The 12,868-nt window shown below is 41.7% G+C and overlaps 1 protein-coding gene across 1 annotated transcript in view; it reads left to right on the forward strand.

The window, feature by feature from the left end:
* The first annotated feature begins 456 nt into the window (after nt 1–456).
* Nucleotides 457–12,868, forward strand: part of VEGFC (vascular endothelial growth factor C) — a 123,301-nt gene continuing 110,889 nt past the window's right edge. The window contains exon 1 of the mRNA XM_006153387.3: nt 457–637. Coding sequence (XP_006153449.1) covers nt 491–637 — 147 coding nt within the window. The 5' untranslated portion in view covers nt 457–490. The remainder of the gene's footprint in view (nt 638–12,868) is intronic.

Genomic DNA, 12,868 nt, shown 5'->3' on the forward strand with positions numbered 1-12,868 from the left:
CCTCCCGCCCCAGGCTGTCGCCTGTCCCGCAGCTCCCGCTACCGGGCTCGATTCACTTCGGGAAAGGGGAGGGAGGAGGGGGACCAGGGCTCCGGTGGGTTTAGAGGGCTCGAACGTTGCGGGGTGTTCTGGTTTTCCCTCCCACTTTCCGAAAAGCAAAAACAAAAACGCCGACGGAGGAGCCGTCCTCCCTCGCCCTCGCTTCACCTCGCCGGCTCCGAATGAGGGGAGCTCGGATGTCCGGTTTCCTGTGAGGCTTTACCTGACACCCATCGCCTTTCCCTGGCCGCGAGAGCGACTTGCAAACTTGGTCGCGGACCCTGGACCCGCTCCCGCCGCCTCCGGCTCGCCCAGGGGGATCACCGGGAGGAGATCGAGGGGGAAAGGGACGAGGAGGGGACCCCAGCCTCGCAGGGGCGCCCACCCCCCACCCCTGCCCCCGCCAGCGGACCCGCCAGCGGACCGGCCTCCCCACCCCGGTCCTTCCACCATGCACTTGCTGGGCTGCTTCTCTCTGGCGTGTTCCCTGCTCGCCGCTGCGCTGCTCCCGGGTCCGCGCCAGGCGCCTGCCGCTGCCTCTGCCTTCGAGTCCGGACTCGACTTTTCCGACGCGGAGCCGGACGCTGGTGAGGCCAAGGTAGGTGCGCGGTTCGACCCTGTCATGGGGCCTGGGCTGTGGACTACCGAGGGGACTGCGGTGGAGACCAGAGTGTTTGGGTTTTAGGCAGCAGAACCCGCGCAAAGTGCATGTGCTAGTTTAAACTTGTGTACGGCGTACCTGAAGTTATTGAGCAAAGTGCATGCTTCCTTGGAGAAAAGTTTTATTTTTAAATAGAAAGTTGTCGCTGAACAGGAAAGCGGAGTGCGGGGTTGAAGGACCCAGAGGTGCCTAGTGCTAGAGGTCACGTACTCTATTTTATAGTCTCTGCTGATGCAGCATGGGGGTCTTGAACCCTGCCCAGCTGGCGGTGCTCAGGAGAGCTTTTCATTCTGGTCGGAAAATGCTCTTTTCTTTCCCTTGCTGCCTGGTGGGACTCATTACAGCTTCTGGGGCAAGGATGAGCAGTCAACCGAATCTGTTTTCCTGGAGTGCTCATGGTGCGTGGAGCACCAGGCGCTGTGTGCGATTTTACAAAAAGTGTAAGGGAATTTAGTAACCGGGCTTGAGCGCTTAGGACTTCAGAGTTCACTTGATGTTGGTGAAATTTGAGATTGTAAGAAGTGGCTTCAATCATTAGGTTATAATCAAGCACGGCTCTCTTTTCAACTTTATTAACTTTCTATACACTGTTGTAGTGAGATACAGGGGAGTTTTTGTTTGTTTGCTTTTGCTTGTTTTGTTTAATCGTTTGCCTAAAAAATATTGCTAAGGTACTTTTTAGGCATTCTGATGAGTTATCCTGTTGATGTCTCCTTTTTCCCTGGCTTTTCTAAGAGTCTATGTTTACCTAAAATGTCCATGTCTGACATTAAGATGCAAAGTAAGTGCATTTCCTAGAATTGGTAGTCCTGCAGAAGTTACATTCAGCATAGAGTGAGGGATCTCAGTGTCTGAACTGCTGTCCCCCTTGGTCTGCAGTGGTTTATTTCAGCTGGTGGTCACTGAGTGGTACCAGTCCTGTGTTACTGTGAACTTTCAGTTGACTTTACTCATTAACATATCCTGCATGTGTAGAAATTAAATTGCCTCTCCAGTTATATTTTGAAATACACCTTAAGACTGAGAAAACTAACTTTAAAAAAAGAAAGCAACTTCCCTTTGTATTTAAATTTTGGGAAAAATTAAATATTGGAAATTGTAACTCAACATATAGGTCAAGAAAAAAATCCTTTCGAGTATAAAACCAATATACACTGAGTTGCAGAAAAAATATTTTCTATGACTTGAACAATTTTCAGCTCAGATACTTCCGTTGCTTTAACGATAGTGATGAGGCTACCGTTACATCCTTAAATGCTGGGCAAACTCAGTGTTAAACCCAATAATATTTTTTTGTAATTGGAGTCCTTGAATTTTGTGATGCTTGCCTATTCACTGGTGCATTCTGCAAAGTCAAACTAGTAAAAGTGTAACTTGGTCAGGCTACACTCCTCTCTAAAGCCTGTGGTGACTTACTTTGGACAGCAGTAAGAAAGCTTGAGGGAGGAAGTAAAATGAGAAGCTTTTCTGATGAACCAATAGCCTGTGTGAGACCCGCTGCTGGGTGGGTCCTGGATGAATGTGCCTGAGGACATGTGTGTTATATATAGGTGTGGAATTGGAGGATGAGAAAGTTAACTTAATTCTAATTTTCAGAATTGTCTTCCTAAGTAAATTTTCTAGTTGTCATGAAAATTGCTATACTTTTTTGTTGGTAAATATTGCTTTTCATATTTAGCCACCTTTTATTTTGTTGTATGTTAAAGAAGGGATTGATGTTCTGTATGTGATGAGGGTTCTTTTACGACTTCATGAAGCATCATTTTAAGTCTCTGAGTTCCATGGACCACAAGGCAGGGTGTGATTGCTACACTGAAATGTTCCACAGTGGGTAAATGGAGGGAGCTCTGACAGAGTAGATTTCATTAATGCCTCAGCAAAACTGCTGTGTTCTTATTGTAACTCTTGACATGTAACTGCCCAGAGACTGATCCAAAGACCCCATGTCTCTCTCTAGTGTTTACAAGTGCCTCATTAGATTTGGGCACTAGGGAAGAATTGGAGAGGGACCAATTGTCAATTTTCTATGAACTATTTAACCCCCGAGAAGGTATTTCAGAAGATAAATAGAAGATGTTAAACATATATAATACCAATAGATGCAAATTTTTGGTAATTTACTATAAAGTAGTGTGTGTGTGTGTGTTTGTTTTATAAAAAATTTTAAATGCAATACAGCTTACAAGCCATAGACCAAGGTTAGGCATCCAATCCTTCAGCAGCCCCCAAAGCAATGCAAAGAAATTGGAGGTTAAATCACAAAGGAATCAAGATCTTGTTCCTTGACTTATAATTGCATTTACTAAGTTCCTCTTTCTAATTATTCCTGGTAGGATGGCCTACTGAAAAGTCCTAAAATGTTTCTCTAAGGGATGTTAATACAAACAAGCCAATGCCATGAAAGAAAGACAGGCAAATGGAAAATTAACTGGATGTGATGGCAAAAAACATTTAAAATTTTCATTGAGCTAAAGACAAAATGAAAAATTTAGAACAAAGCACACGATTGCCAATTCAGTAATTTGAAGTATGAGAATAGGTGGAGTTTGCTTTGTTTGGGTAGAGTTGAAGAGTTTAATTTTAAGTTGGTTTATGAGAAGAAAAGGAAAGAATTACTTTATCTCATGAAGTATAGCTATGGAATTTTTATTCTATAAAGTGAGTTGCAGTGGGAGTATTAATACCTATGCTCTCTTATATTTATAGATTAATAAATGTACAGAGGATGTATTTTGCATTGCAAATGCCTTTGTCAAAGACAGAACTTTATATAAGAAGATTTAAAGATTTGCCATCTTGTTTAAATTAGTTGATGATAGGGGACCAGCAGTTAGCTTAATGGCTATTTCGCTGGACTCCCACATAGTTGACCGAGGTTCAAGTCCCGGACCTGGTGGCTTAAACTCACGCCGGGCGCATGCGTGTGTGTACCCAAGATCCCAAGAGAAGAATGGAGGAGAAGGGATTGTGGCGTGGCCATCCCCCCTGGGGGATGATTTCTCACTTTCTATCTCTCTGACTCTCTCTCTGTCTGGCGAGCACATGCACCCTCTAGCAAAAACCTCTTCAAAAAAAAATTAGTTGATGATTTAGAAAATCAAATATTAAAGATAACTTATTTGTTTTACATAAATAACTTTATCCCTACATTTGCAATTTAAATCAAAGCAAGTAGATTTGCTCAATATTAACACTAATTGCTTTAATGAAGCATTTAATGCTATTTTTAATTAAACATACTAAATGCACATATGGTCTATGGTGAATATCAAAAACAACACTCTGATAATGGCAATTAGTCTGCGACACTCCAGATTTTCTTTCTGCATTACTTATAACTCTGCATATTTTTTTTAACACTTTATTTTTTTAGTTTACTGTTTCAATTTAATCAGTGGTAGTATTTCTCAAAATACCATCTGTGTGCCTACTGGATTAGAATTCCCTAGAGGTCCTTAGTTTGTGTGTATGTCCCTCCTCCCTTACCTGAGATCAACAAAATATTTGAACTTGGGTCTAAGAATATATACATTTTATGCTAGCATTCTAAGTCATTCACATGCACAATGAAAGTTTTAGAGTCACTGCTCTGTGGTGTGTATCAATGATGCATTTCATTGGTGTTACCAGTGTCATTATGTGATTGTTGAGTTTGTGAAGTACTCTCCTAGTCATGGGGCATCTTAAAAGATATCAGCCACTTCTCTTAAAGGAGTTTACATGGGACCAGCAGATGGCATAATGGCTACGTTGCTGGACTCACATGTGGTCAACTGCGGTTCAAGTTCCAGACCCGATGGCTTAAACTCACGCCGGGTGAGTGTGCATGCGTGCCCAAGATCCCGAGAGGATAATGGAAGAGAGAGGATTGCAGCGTGGCTATGCCCCCTGGGGGGGTAGTTTCTCCCTTTCTGTCTCTCTGTCTCTCTTTCTGGTGAGAGCACGCACCCTATAGCAAAGACCTCTCCAAAAAAAAAAAAAACCCCAAAAAACAGGAGTTTACAACTCAGATGGAATAAATAAAGCCTTATGCACAAAAGTACTACAAGATATTACTATAACCCTATTGTTAGGAAATTGATTGTAGAGCATTGTCTGTGACCTGAAGTTTGGGAGAGAGGCTGATCAGTATGGCTTAGTTGGTCTGGGACTCTGACATCCAAGCAGAGCTTGAGCTGTAATTTGGATGTGAATTTCCAGCAGATGAACACATCAAGCACGGAAATTCACTTAGAGTCTTGGGTGAGTGAAAAGGCAAGAAGACAAGTAGAACTGTTTGGAGCCAAGAAGTTATGTGGGGTAATATGGTGAAGACTGAAGGAATACTAATTTTTGAGAGAGAGTTAGGATCATATTGCTTATGACCTGAGCCAGTTTAAGGAATTTAAACTTCATGCCATGGGTAATGGAGGATTATTCATGATCTGAACAGCTGAATGGCATATTGTACATAATAAGACTATTAAAATAACTCATAGGTAGCCAGCCCCTATAGCCTAATGGTTGAAGGAGCCAGCTCCTACATGGACAACTATAGTTGGAATCCTTGCCCTGTAGGTTTGAAAAACATGCCAGACACATGTGCGCATGTGCCCCAAGTCCTGACAAGATGGAGAAATGGAGAAGAGGTTGTGGCACCATTGGGAGGTACTTTCTCCTTCTTCCTCCCTCTTTCTTTCTGGCGTTTGCACACACCACTGCCAAGTAAAAAAACAAAAGAACAAAAAACAATTCATAGAATTCCTTAGAGGTCAGAAGGACTTTTATTGGCTGATGACGTAGTGAAGAAGCACCAGAAACAGTCTAGATGGGAAGAGAGGAACAGTGGAACAGAATGCTGACCACGAGAAAGGGAAAATGAGCAGTCACAGAGGAAGAGCTTGTAGCTCTGGTGACAGATCAATGAGAAGGTTAAGGGAGTGGGAGGAATTAACCCTGCCATCAATGTATTAATCATAGGAAAATGCTGGTCCTACTTGTAGGATTAGGACATTTCAGGGAAGAGATTGGATGGATGGATAACGTATTATGACAGCATTATCCCATTGGTCACTTAAGATTTTCCTAAGTTTCAGAGAAGTAAAACTCAGTTTTTTTTTGGAGAGGTTTTTGCTATAGGGCGCAGTGCTCGCCAGACAGACAGAGAGAGACAGAGAGACAGAAAGTGAGAAATCACCCCCCAAGGGGGTTGACCACACCGCAATCCCTTCTCCTCCATTCTCCTATCGAGATTCTGGGCATGTATGCACACGCGCCCAGCATGAGTTTAAGCCACCAGGTCCAGGACTCGAACCACGGTCACCTATGTGGGAGTCCAACGACATAGCCATTACGCTAACTGCTGGTTTCCAAAACTCAGTTTTTAAAGTTTACATCCCATTGAAGGGAAATAATCAAGTAAAGTCAATGGGATTTAAAGTATGTAATAGGCAATGTGGACATTTTAAGTATTTGAACTTTTGACAGGTAATAATACTACAATCTTCAAGAGAATATTAAAAGTGGGACCAACAGTTAGTGTAATGGCTATGTCCCTGGACTCCCACGTAGTCGACCGCGGTTCGAGTCCCGGACCCGGCGGCTTAAACTCACGCCGGGTGCGTGTGCCTGCGTGCCCAAGATCCCGAGAGGAGAATGGAGGAGAAGGGATTGCGGCGTGGCCATCCTCCCTGGGGAGGTGATTTCTCGCTTTCTTTCTCACTTTCTGTCTCTCTGTCTGTCTGTCTGGTGAGCGCACGCGCCCTATAGCAAAAACCTCTCCAAAAAACAAAGAGTATATTAAAAGTAAGAATATCCTATTAGCCTGCATTTAAAATAAAAAGATAAGTTTTGTTCAAGTAAAATAAGCCACAAATGTAACTGTAATTTTTAGACATTTACTTGGAAACTTCTCTTTGCTTCATGTTGCAGTACCCACACTTCTTGGCCTGAACCCTTTGTTAATCTTTAGAAAGGAGAGTCAAGATTAGAGAAATGTGAAATGTTTCCAGAAGTGAAAATCTTTGAACTCTCTCTCTTCACCTCATCCTGCTTTAATTTATGTTAAAGACTCAGTTTAACTCCCTAAGGTCTTTCTAAGAAGAGCAAAAGATTGTATAACTCCAGGATTGGATCCTTGTCCTCTTTACCCAAGTGTCTGATTTTATAATGGCAAGTCTACCAGTTAGGTTTACAGTGTTCTTTAAAGTATATGCATACGTGTTTTTGTCACCTTCCTCTCTTCTGAGAGATTCCTGCCATTACTTTGAGTGAGACAGGCTTCGCATGTAAAAAGCTCACTTCATCTTTCATGTGCACTGCTACTTTTTTGCATTCTCTCTTCTGAACTGTGAGTACTTGACTGGTAGTCAGTCATTCATTCACGAGATAGTTATCATCAGAATTCCTTATAGCAATTAATCACGGAGCTTAGTGTGATACATTTGAGAATCCTGTTTTTGACAAAAGTAAAAAATAAATACAGCACTTCTATTAGAAAAAAAAGATTTTCTTGTATGAGAATGAAAAATTACTGTGAAGATAACTACTTCCTTTGAAAATTTAAAGTAGAATATTGTAACTAGAGAAATATAAAAGAACTTAAGCATATATTTTATATATTTATTTTATATAATTACATACGCTTATAAAATCCTGAAATAAAAATTGAAAATCAGAGGCTAGATGGTGGTATAGCAGCAGTATGTGATGCTCTAGGAGGGAGTCCCACATGGAAGGTTCCTGCTTCAAGTCCAGAGACCTCCCTGAGTATGCTGAGCACACACTTGCTCATGGTCTGGGGCTGGCTGAAGGCTGGGTGTGGATTTCAAAGTCAACACCCTGTGGGAGTGTTGGCTCTCTCTCTCTCTCTCTCTGTGTCTCTCCTGCTTATGGGGGGTGTAAATAAGTAAACATTAAAAATATATAAAAATCACTTTTAAAAAGATTATACCAGGCCCTCATCTATGGCCTCGTGGTTGAGAAAGCCTGATCTCACATGGTCTACCATACTATTTGGATCCCATCCCCTGCAGCTTGAAAATTGCCAGGTGTGTGTGCTTGTGTGTGTGTGCATGCCCAAAATCTTAACAGGCTGGAAACATGGAGGAGAGAGGATTGCAGTGTGATCGCAGCTGCACTGGGGAGTTGCTTTTTCCCTCTCTTTCTCTGACTCTCTGGTAAGCACATGCCCTCTGAAAAAAATTAAGTTCATTCCAGTGTCCACATTTAGAAATGTATGATATAGTATTATCTATTTTTTTCATTTACTTATCCCCTGAATAGTTATTAGTGTTCAGTTCTTTATTCCACGGTTAATCAGAAAAAAAAAAAACAACATTCTGTTTAGAAATTGGTATCTGATCAAAAGGAACCAGAAGATGACATAATGATTATGTCTCTGGACTCCCATGTGGTTGAGTGGGTTCGAGTCCTGGACTCGGCAACTTAAACTCTCACTGGGTGCAAGTGCATGCATACCAAAAATCCTAAGAGGAGAATGGAGGACAAAGGATTGCAGCTTGACCATTCTCCCTGGGGGGTGATTTTTAGCTTTCTGTCTCTCTGTCTCTGTCTCTCCAGAGAGTGCACACATCCTATCGCAAAAATCTCTCACTCTAAAAAAAAGAAAAATATGGTATCTGATCAAAAGTTTCTGAAATGCTCTAACTAACATCTGTACTGAAATCCTAAGAGAATGAATACATGTAAGATGAAACCGAGCAAAAAACATGTTGCCAGCTCTTCAAGAGCTGGAAAGTGTGTTTCCTCACATGCCTCTAATATCCCCCAGCACTGAAAAGTGTTCAGGGCACAGCAGCTGTGCACTTCGTAGCACTGACTGACTAGCAGGCTGGCAGACGACCATCAAACAGCATCAGCTATCAATATTTTGAGTAAATTTAGAGCATCGTCATAAGCCAGGCTTACCCTCCAAGAAGGAAAGTATCCGCTCCCTGATTCATCTGAGTGACAGCACAGACAGCAGACTGTGACTTGCCATTCAGGAAGAGGGCCCCCAAGGAGAAGGACAGTCTCATTTTCTAAAAAAAAAATTGCACAAGTTTAACTCTTGTGTACAACATTCTACCATAACTTTTCCCAATGTTTTTTTTCAGTAAGAGCATATTTATAATATTTTACGATTTCATTGTAAATTTAGGATATTTCTGTTTCTTTTGTGAATATAAAGTTCTGAGATGTTTACATGTTTAAAGTAGCAACATTAGTGCATTTCATTAGGAGACAGACTTGCAAGTGTTTATGTATTGAATGTATTCAGGATGAGTTCATATGAAACTATACAACACTGTAGAAATCCGTGTGTACCTTAGTTCTTTTCACCCAAATGACCTAAGTTTGAAGCACTTCAGAGGATGACCATCATCCTAGATTCTTTAGTGTGGTGGACAATGGCCGGAGTTGTCCCCTCAAGGGCTTACACCAATCCAAGTACCAGGACAGGTGGAAATATGAATATGTTACTTAGTCCTCTCTTACCTACAGTTTTACTTTCCAGTTTCAGTTACCCACAGTCTGGAAATAGATGAATACAGTACAGTAAGATATTTTGAGAGAGAGAATGGCCACATTCACATAAATTTTTATTTTTATTTTTTTAGAGAGATAATTTTGCTGTAGAGTGCGTGCTCTTGCTAGAGAGGCAGAAAGAAAGAGAAAGTGAGATGTCAGTCCCCTCTCCTCCAGTCTCCTCTCTGGATTTTGGGCATGCACACACACATGCCTGGCATGGGTTTGAAGCCATCGGGTCTGGGACTCCAATCATGATCAACTATGTGGGAGTCCAGTGACATAGCCATTATACCATCTGTTGGTCCCAATGTTCACATAACTTTTTTATAATATATTGTTACAGTTGTTTGATTTTATTATTGTTTATTTTCCACTGTGCCTAGTTTATAAATTAACCTTCATCACAGGTATATTTGCATAGGGAAAAAATAATAGTTTATGTAGGATTCTGTGCACTAGGTGAGCATAGGCAGCCACTGGGTTCAGTGAAACATCCCCTCAGGATGACTTAGATGAGCATATAAGCAAAACCACAAAACATAGTCTTTGTACTTTGAATGATTCAACACCTTGGATTTTCCTTGGCTGATTAAAAATCAGACATCAATATTAGATCATCATCATCTGCCATATTTTAGAAATTGGAAAAATGATTAGTAAACTTATAATTAAAAAAATATGTAATGTATCAGTTGCAAAGTGCTGGAGAGTCAGTTACTCCATACCCCTGTGATTTAGTACACACATACTTTGTTTTTTCCTGATCATGAAGCCTATCAATTACTGTTAGCAGAAATACTTTTAAGGGAATTTTAAAAAAGAAAGGAATTTCTGTAACGCTCTAGGGTTATCTTTTTTTAAATTGTTGGCTGACCAACAAATAAGCCTATAAACTGTGAAGAATCTAATCTCATACACTTCAGATTTTTTTAAATGTTCTATTTCAATGGATTGTCTCAACCTACTTAGCCAGGCAAGAAAGGCTACATAAATCATGGCTGGCAGTTTGAAGAACGATTAAGAGGTGAGTAAGTGTGTGTGTGTTTGTGTTTGTGTACGTGCGCGCACGCGCGCATGTGTGTATGTAAGCATTACCACTGTTTACATTGCTTGCTCTGTTTGGAATGCAAACTCTAATAGCAAGGATGTCTGTTTGTTATTAATATATTTTATAAATGTATCCAGATAGCACAGTGATGGATGCTTACATAAGTCAAAAGTAATCACCGCTAGCGTCATCAGAAATCAGGAGCATATAGAGGCTTCAAATGCCATATGTGGTGGCCAATGGAAGGAAAAGAACAGTTACTTCTGGATACTTTAAGAAATCTGTGGTGGAAAATGGCTTCTCAGAAGTGCTTCTGAGCTGCTTTAGATCCTTCTATGCAACAATACTAGATCAAGCTTCTTTAAATGACACTTCTAGAATAACATTCAAGTATCTCGGGACCCAATGATGGCACAGCAGTAAAAAACAATGCCCTTTAAGAGTGACCCACATGGGAAGGTTCTAGGTTTGTGTCTGGAGACCTCCTTGAGTATGCTGGGTGCATGCATGCCCGTGATCTGGGATTGACTGAGACTGGGCGTAGATCGTACCATTCAGATCTGTTAGGGCTATCGTATCGTCTCTTTCTTTCTCTCCTATTGCTCATAGAAAAATAAATGAAAAATTTATTTCAGTGATTCCTGTTGCATTCCACCCAAACTCAGACATGCTCTTTGGTTCCTCACACTTTCCAGGGTTGCCCTCTGTTAAAAGGGACAACACTGTGTCAAGCTCTTGGTTCTTCAACCCGGAGTTCTGTTCCCTGTTCCCCTAACCAGCACTTACTCTGTACTTCGCTGTCATTCTTATATCCAAAATATACCTTTCTTCCTCATTTCTGTAATTAGCATTTACTTGTGTTCCACATTTGATCTGTCATCCGCATTTTCCAGGCCTGTCCATGCAACCTCCGGAAGCTGATGGACATCCGGTGGTATAAACATGACTCTTACAAAATCTCTTATATTATCTGGATTTACAGTCTAACTCACTCCTGGTATTTTTGATGAGTAAATTTCTTGTGGCTTAAAAATTACGATTAGCCTGTTACAGACAGGAATCACTTACTGTACTTTTTTTTTTTTTTCCTTTTTTGGTATCATTCACCACATTGTAATATCCTGCTTAGAACTGAAGCTGCCACTAGTGAGAATTACCTAACATGACTCTGAATTGAAGTACATTTAAATATGTGAGAATTTAGATTTAAAAATATATAGAGACCCAGAGAAGGTGTGGTTGTGCAGGTGTTAGGGCACTGCTGCACAATACTGGAGCCATATGGGAAGGCCCAAGGTTCAGATCTAGGGTCATCCTGAACATGATGGATGTGCCAGTGATCCTAGTTGGCCTGAAGGCTGGGGGTGGGGAGTGGATTGCAGCATGGCAAGACCCTGTTGGGGTCCTTGTCTATCTCTTTCTCTCATGAAATAAATACATAACCTTTAAAATATATATAAAACTGGTACTATTGGGTGAAGTGGAGCTGGGAGTGTCCACATGGCCTTCTTCTTGGGCTTCTCACTTTCCTTTCCCTCCTTCTTCCAGGCAGTCACTGAGAAAGTAAGGCAGTTGAGGAAGAATATCATTCAATTATCTGGGGACCGCCATGAGATGGATGTGCAGTGAAAAAAACCGATAAAATTAGCTTATAAAGTTCTTAGCAATGTGCACGACATACATAAATGCTTAGGATATCACAAGTAATTATTATGTAAATTCCTATTTTCAACAAAACTACAATCCAGTTCATTATCCTAAGCTTTTGGGACAGTGTAAGTCTCAGATCCCAGAATATTTCACGAAAACCAGTGCGTATATGCTTCTTTTTTTGGAGAGGTTTTTGCTATAGGGCACGTGTGCTCGCCAGACAGACAGAGACGGAGAGATAGAAAGCGAGAAATCACCCCCCAGGGGGGATGGTCACGCTGCAATCCCTTCTCCCCCATTCTCCTCTTGGGATCTTGGGCACGCACGCACATGCGCCCGGCGTGAGTTTTAAGTCACCGGGTCCGGGACGTGAACTGCGGTCGACTACATGGGAGTCCAGCGACATAGCCATTACGCTAACTGCTGGTTCCCGCGTATACTCTTTTAATAATCAACACCATCACCAAGCAGGGTCTAAGGCATAAATAAATTAATGTTACTATTTCTTAAATAAAGTTCAGAAATTTAAACTTAGGCTTGTCCCCATGGCCTAGTGGTTAAGGGAGCTAGATCTCACACGGATGACCATATGGTTAGAGTTCTGGCCTTACTGACTTGAAAAATGCACGAAGTCCTCATGTGTGCATGCTGATGTGGAAAATCATGACAGGATGGAGAAATAGAGAAAGTATTATGGTGTGATGTGTCCATAATGACCTTATAACCTTCCATCAAGAAAGAAGGTCCCTGGGAACCAGCAGTTAGCATAATGGCTATGTCGCTGGACTCCCATGTAGTCGACCGTGGTTTGTATCCCGGACCTGGTGGCTTAAAACTCATGCTGGGCACGTGTGCGTGTGTGCCCAAGATCCCGAGAGGAGACTGGAGGAGAAGGGATTACGGCGTGACCATCCCCCCTGGGGGGTGATTTCTCGCTTTCTGTCTCTATGTCTCTCTCT

This window comes from Tupaia chinensis, unplaced genomic scaffold, assembly GCF_000334495.1.
Source record: "Tupaia chinensis unplaced genomic scaffold, TupChi_1.0 Scaffold000373_1, whole genome shotgun sequence".
Classification (NCBI taxonomy): domain Eukaryota; kingdom Metazoa; phylum Chordata; class Mammalia; order Scandentia; family Tupaiidae; genus Tupaia; species Tupaia belangeri.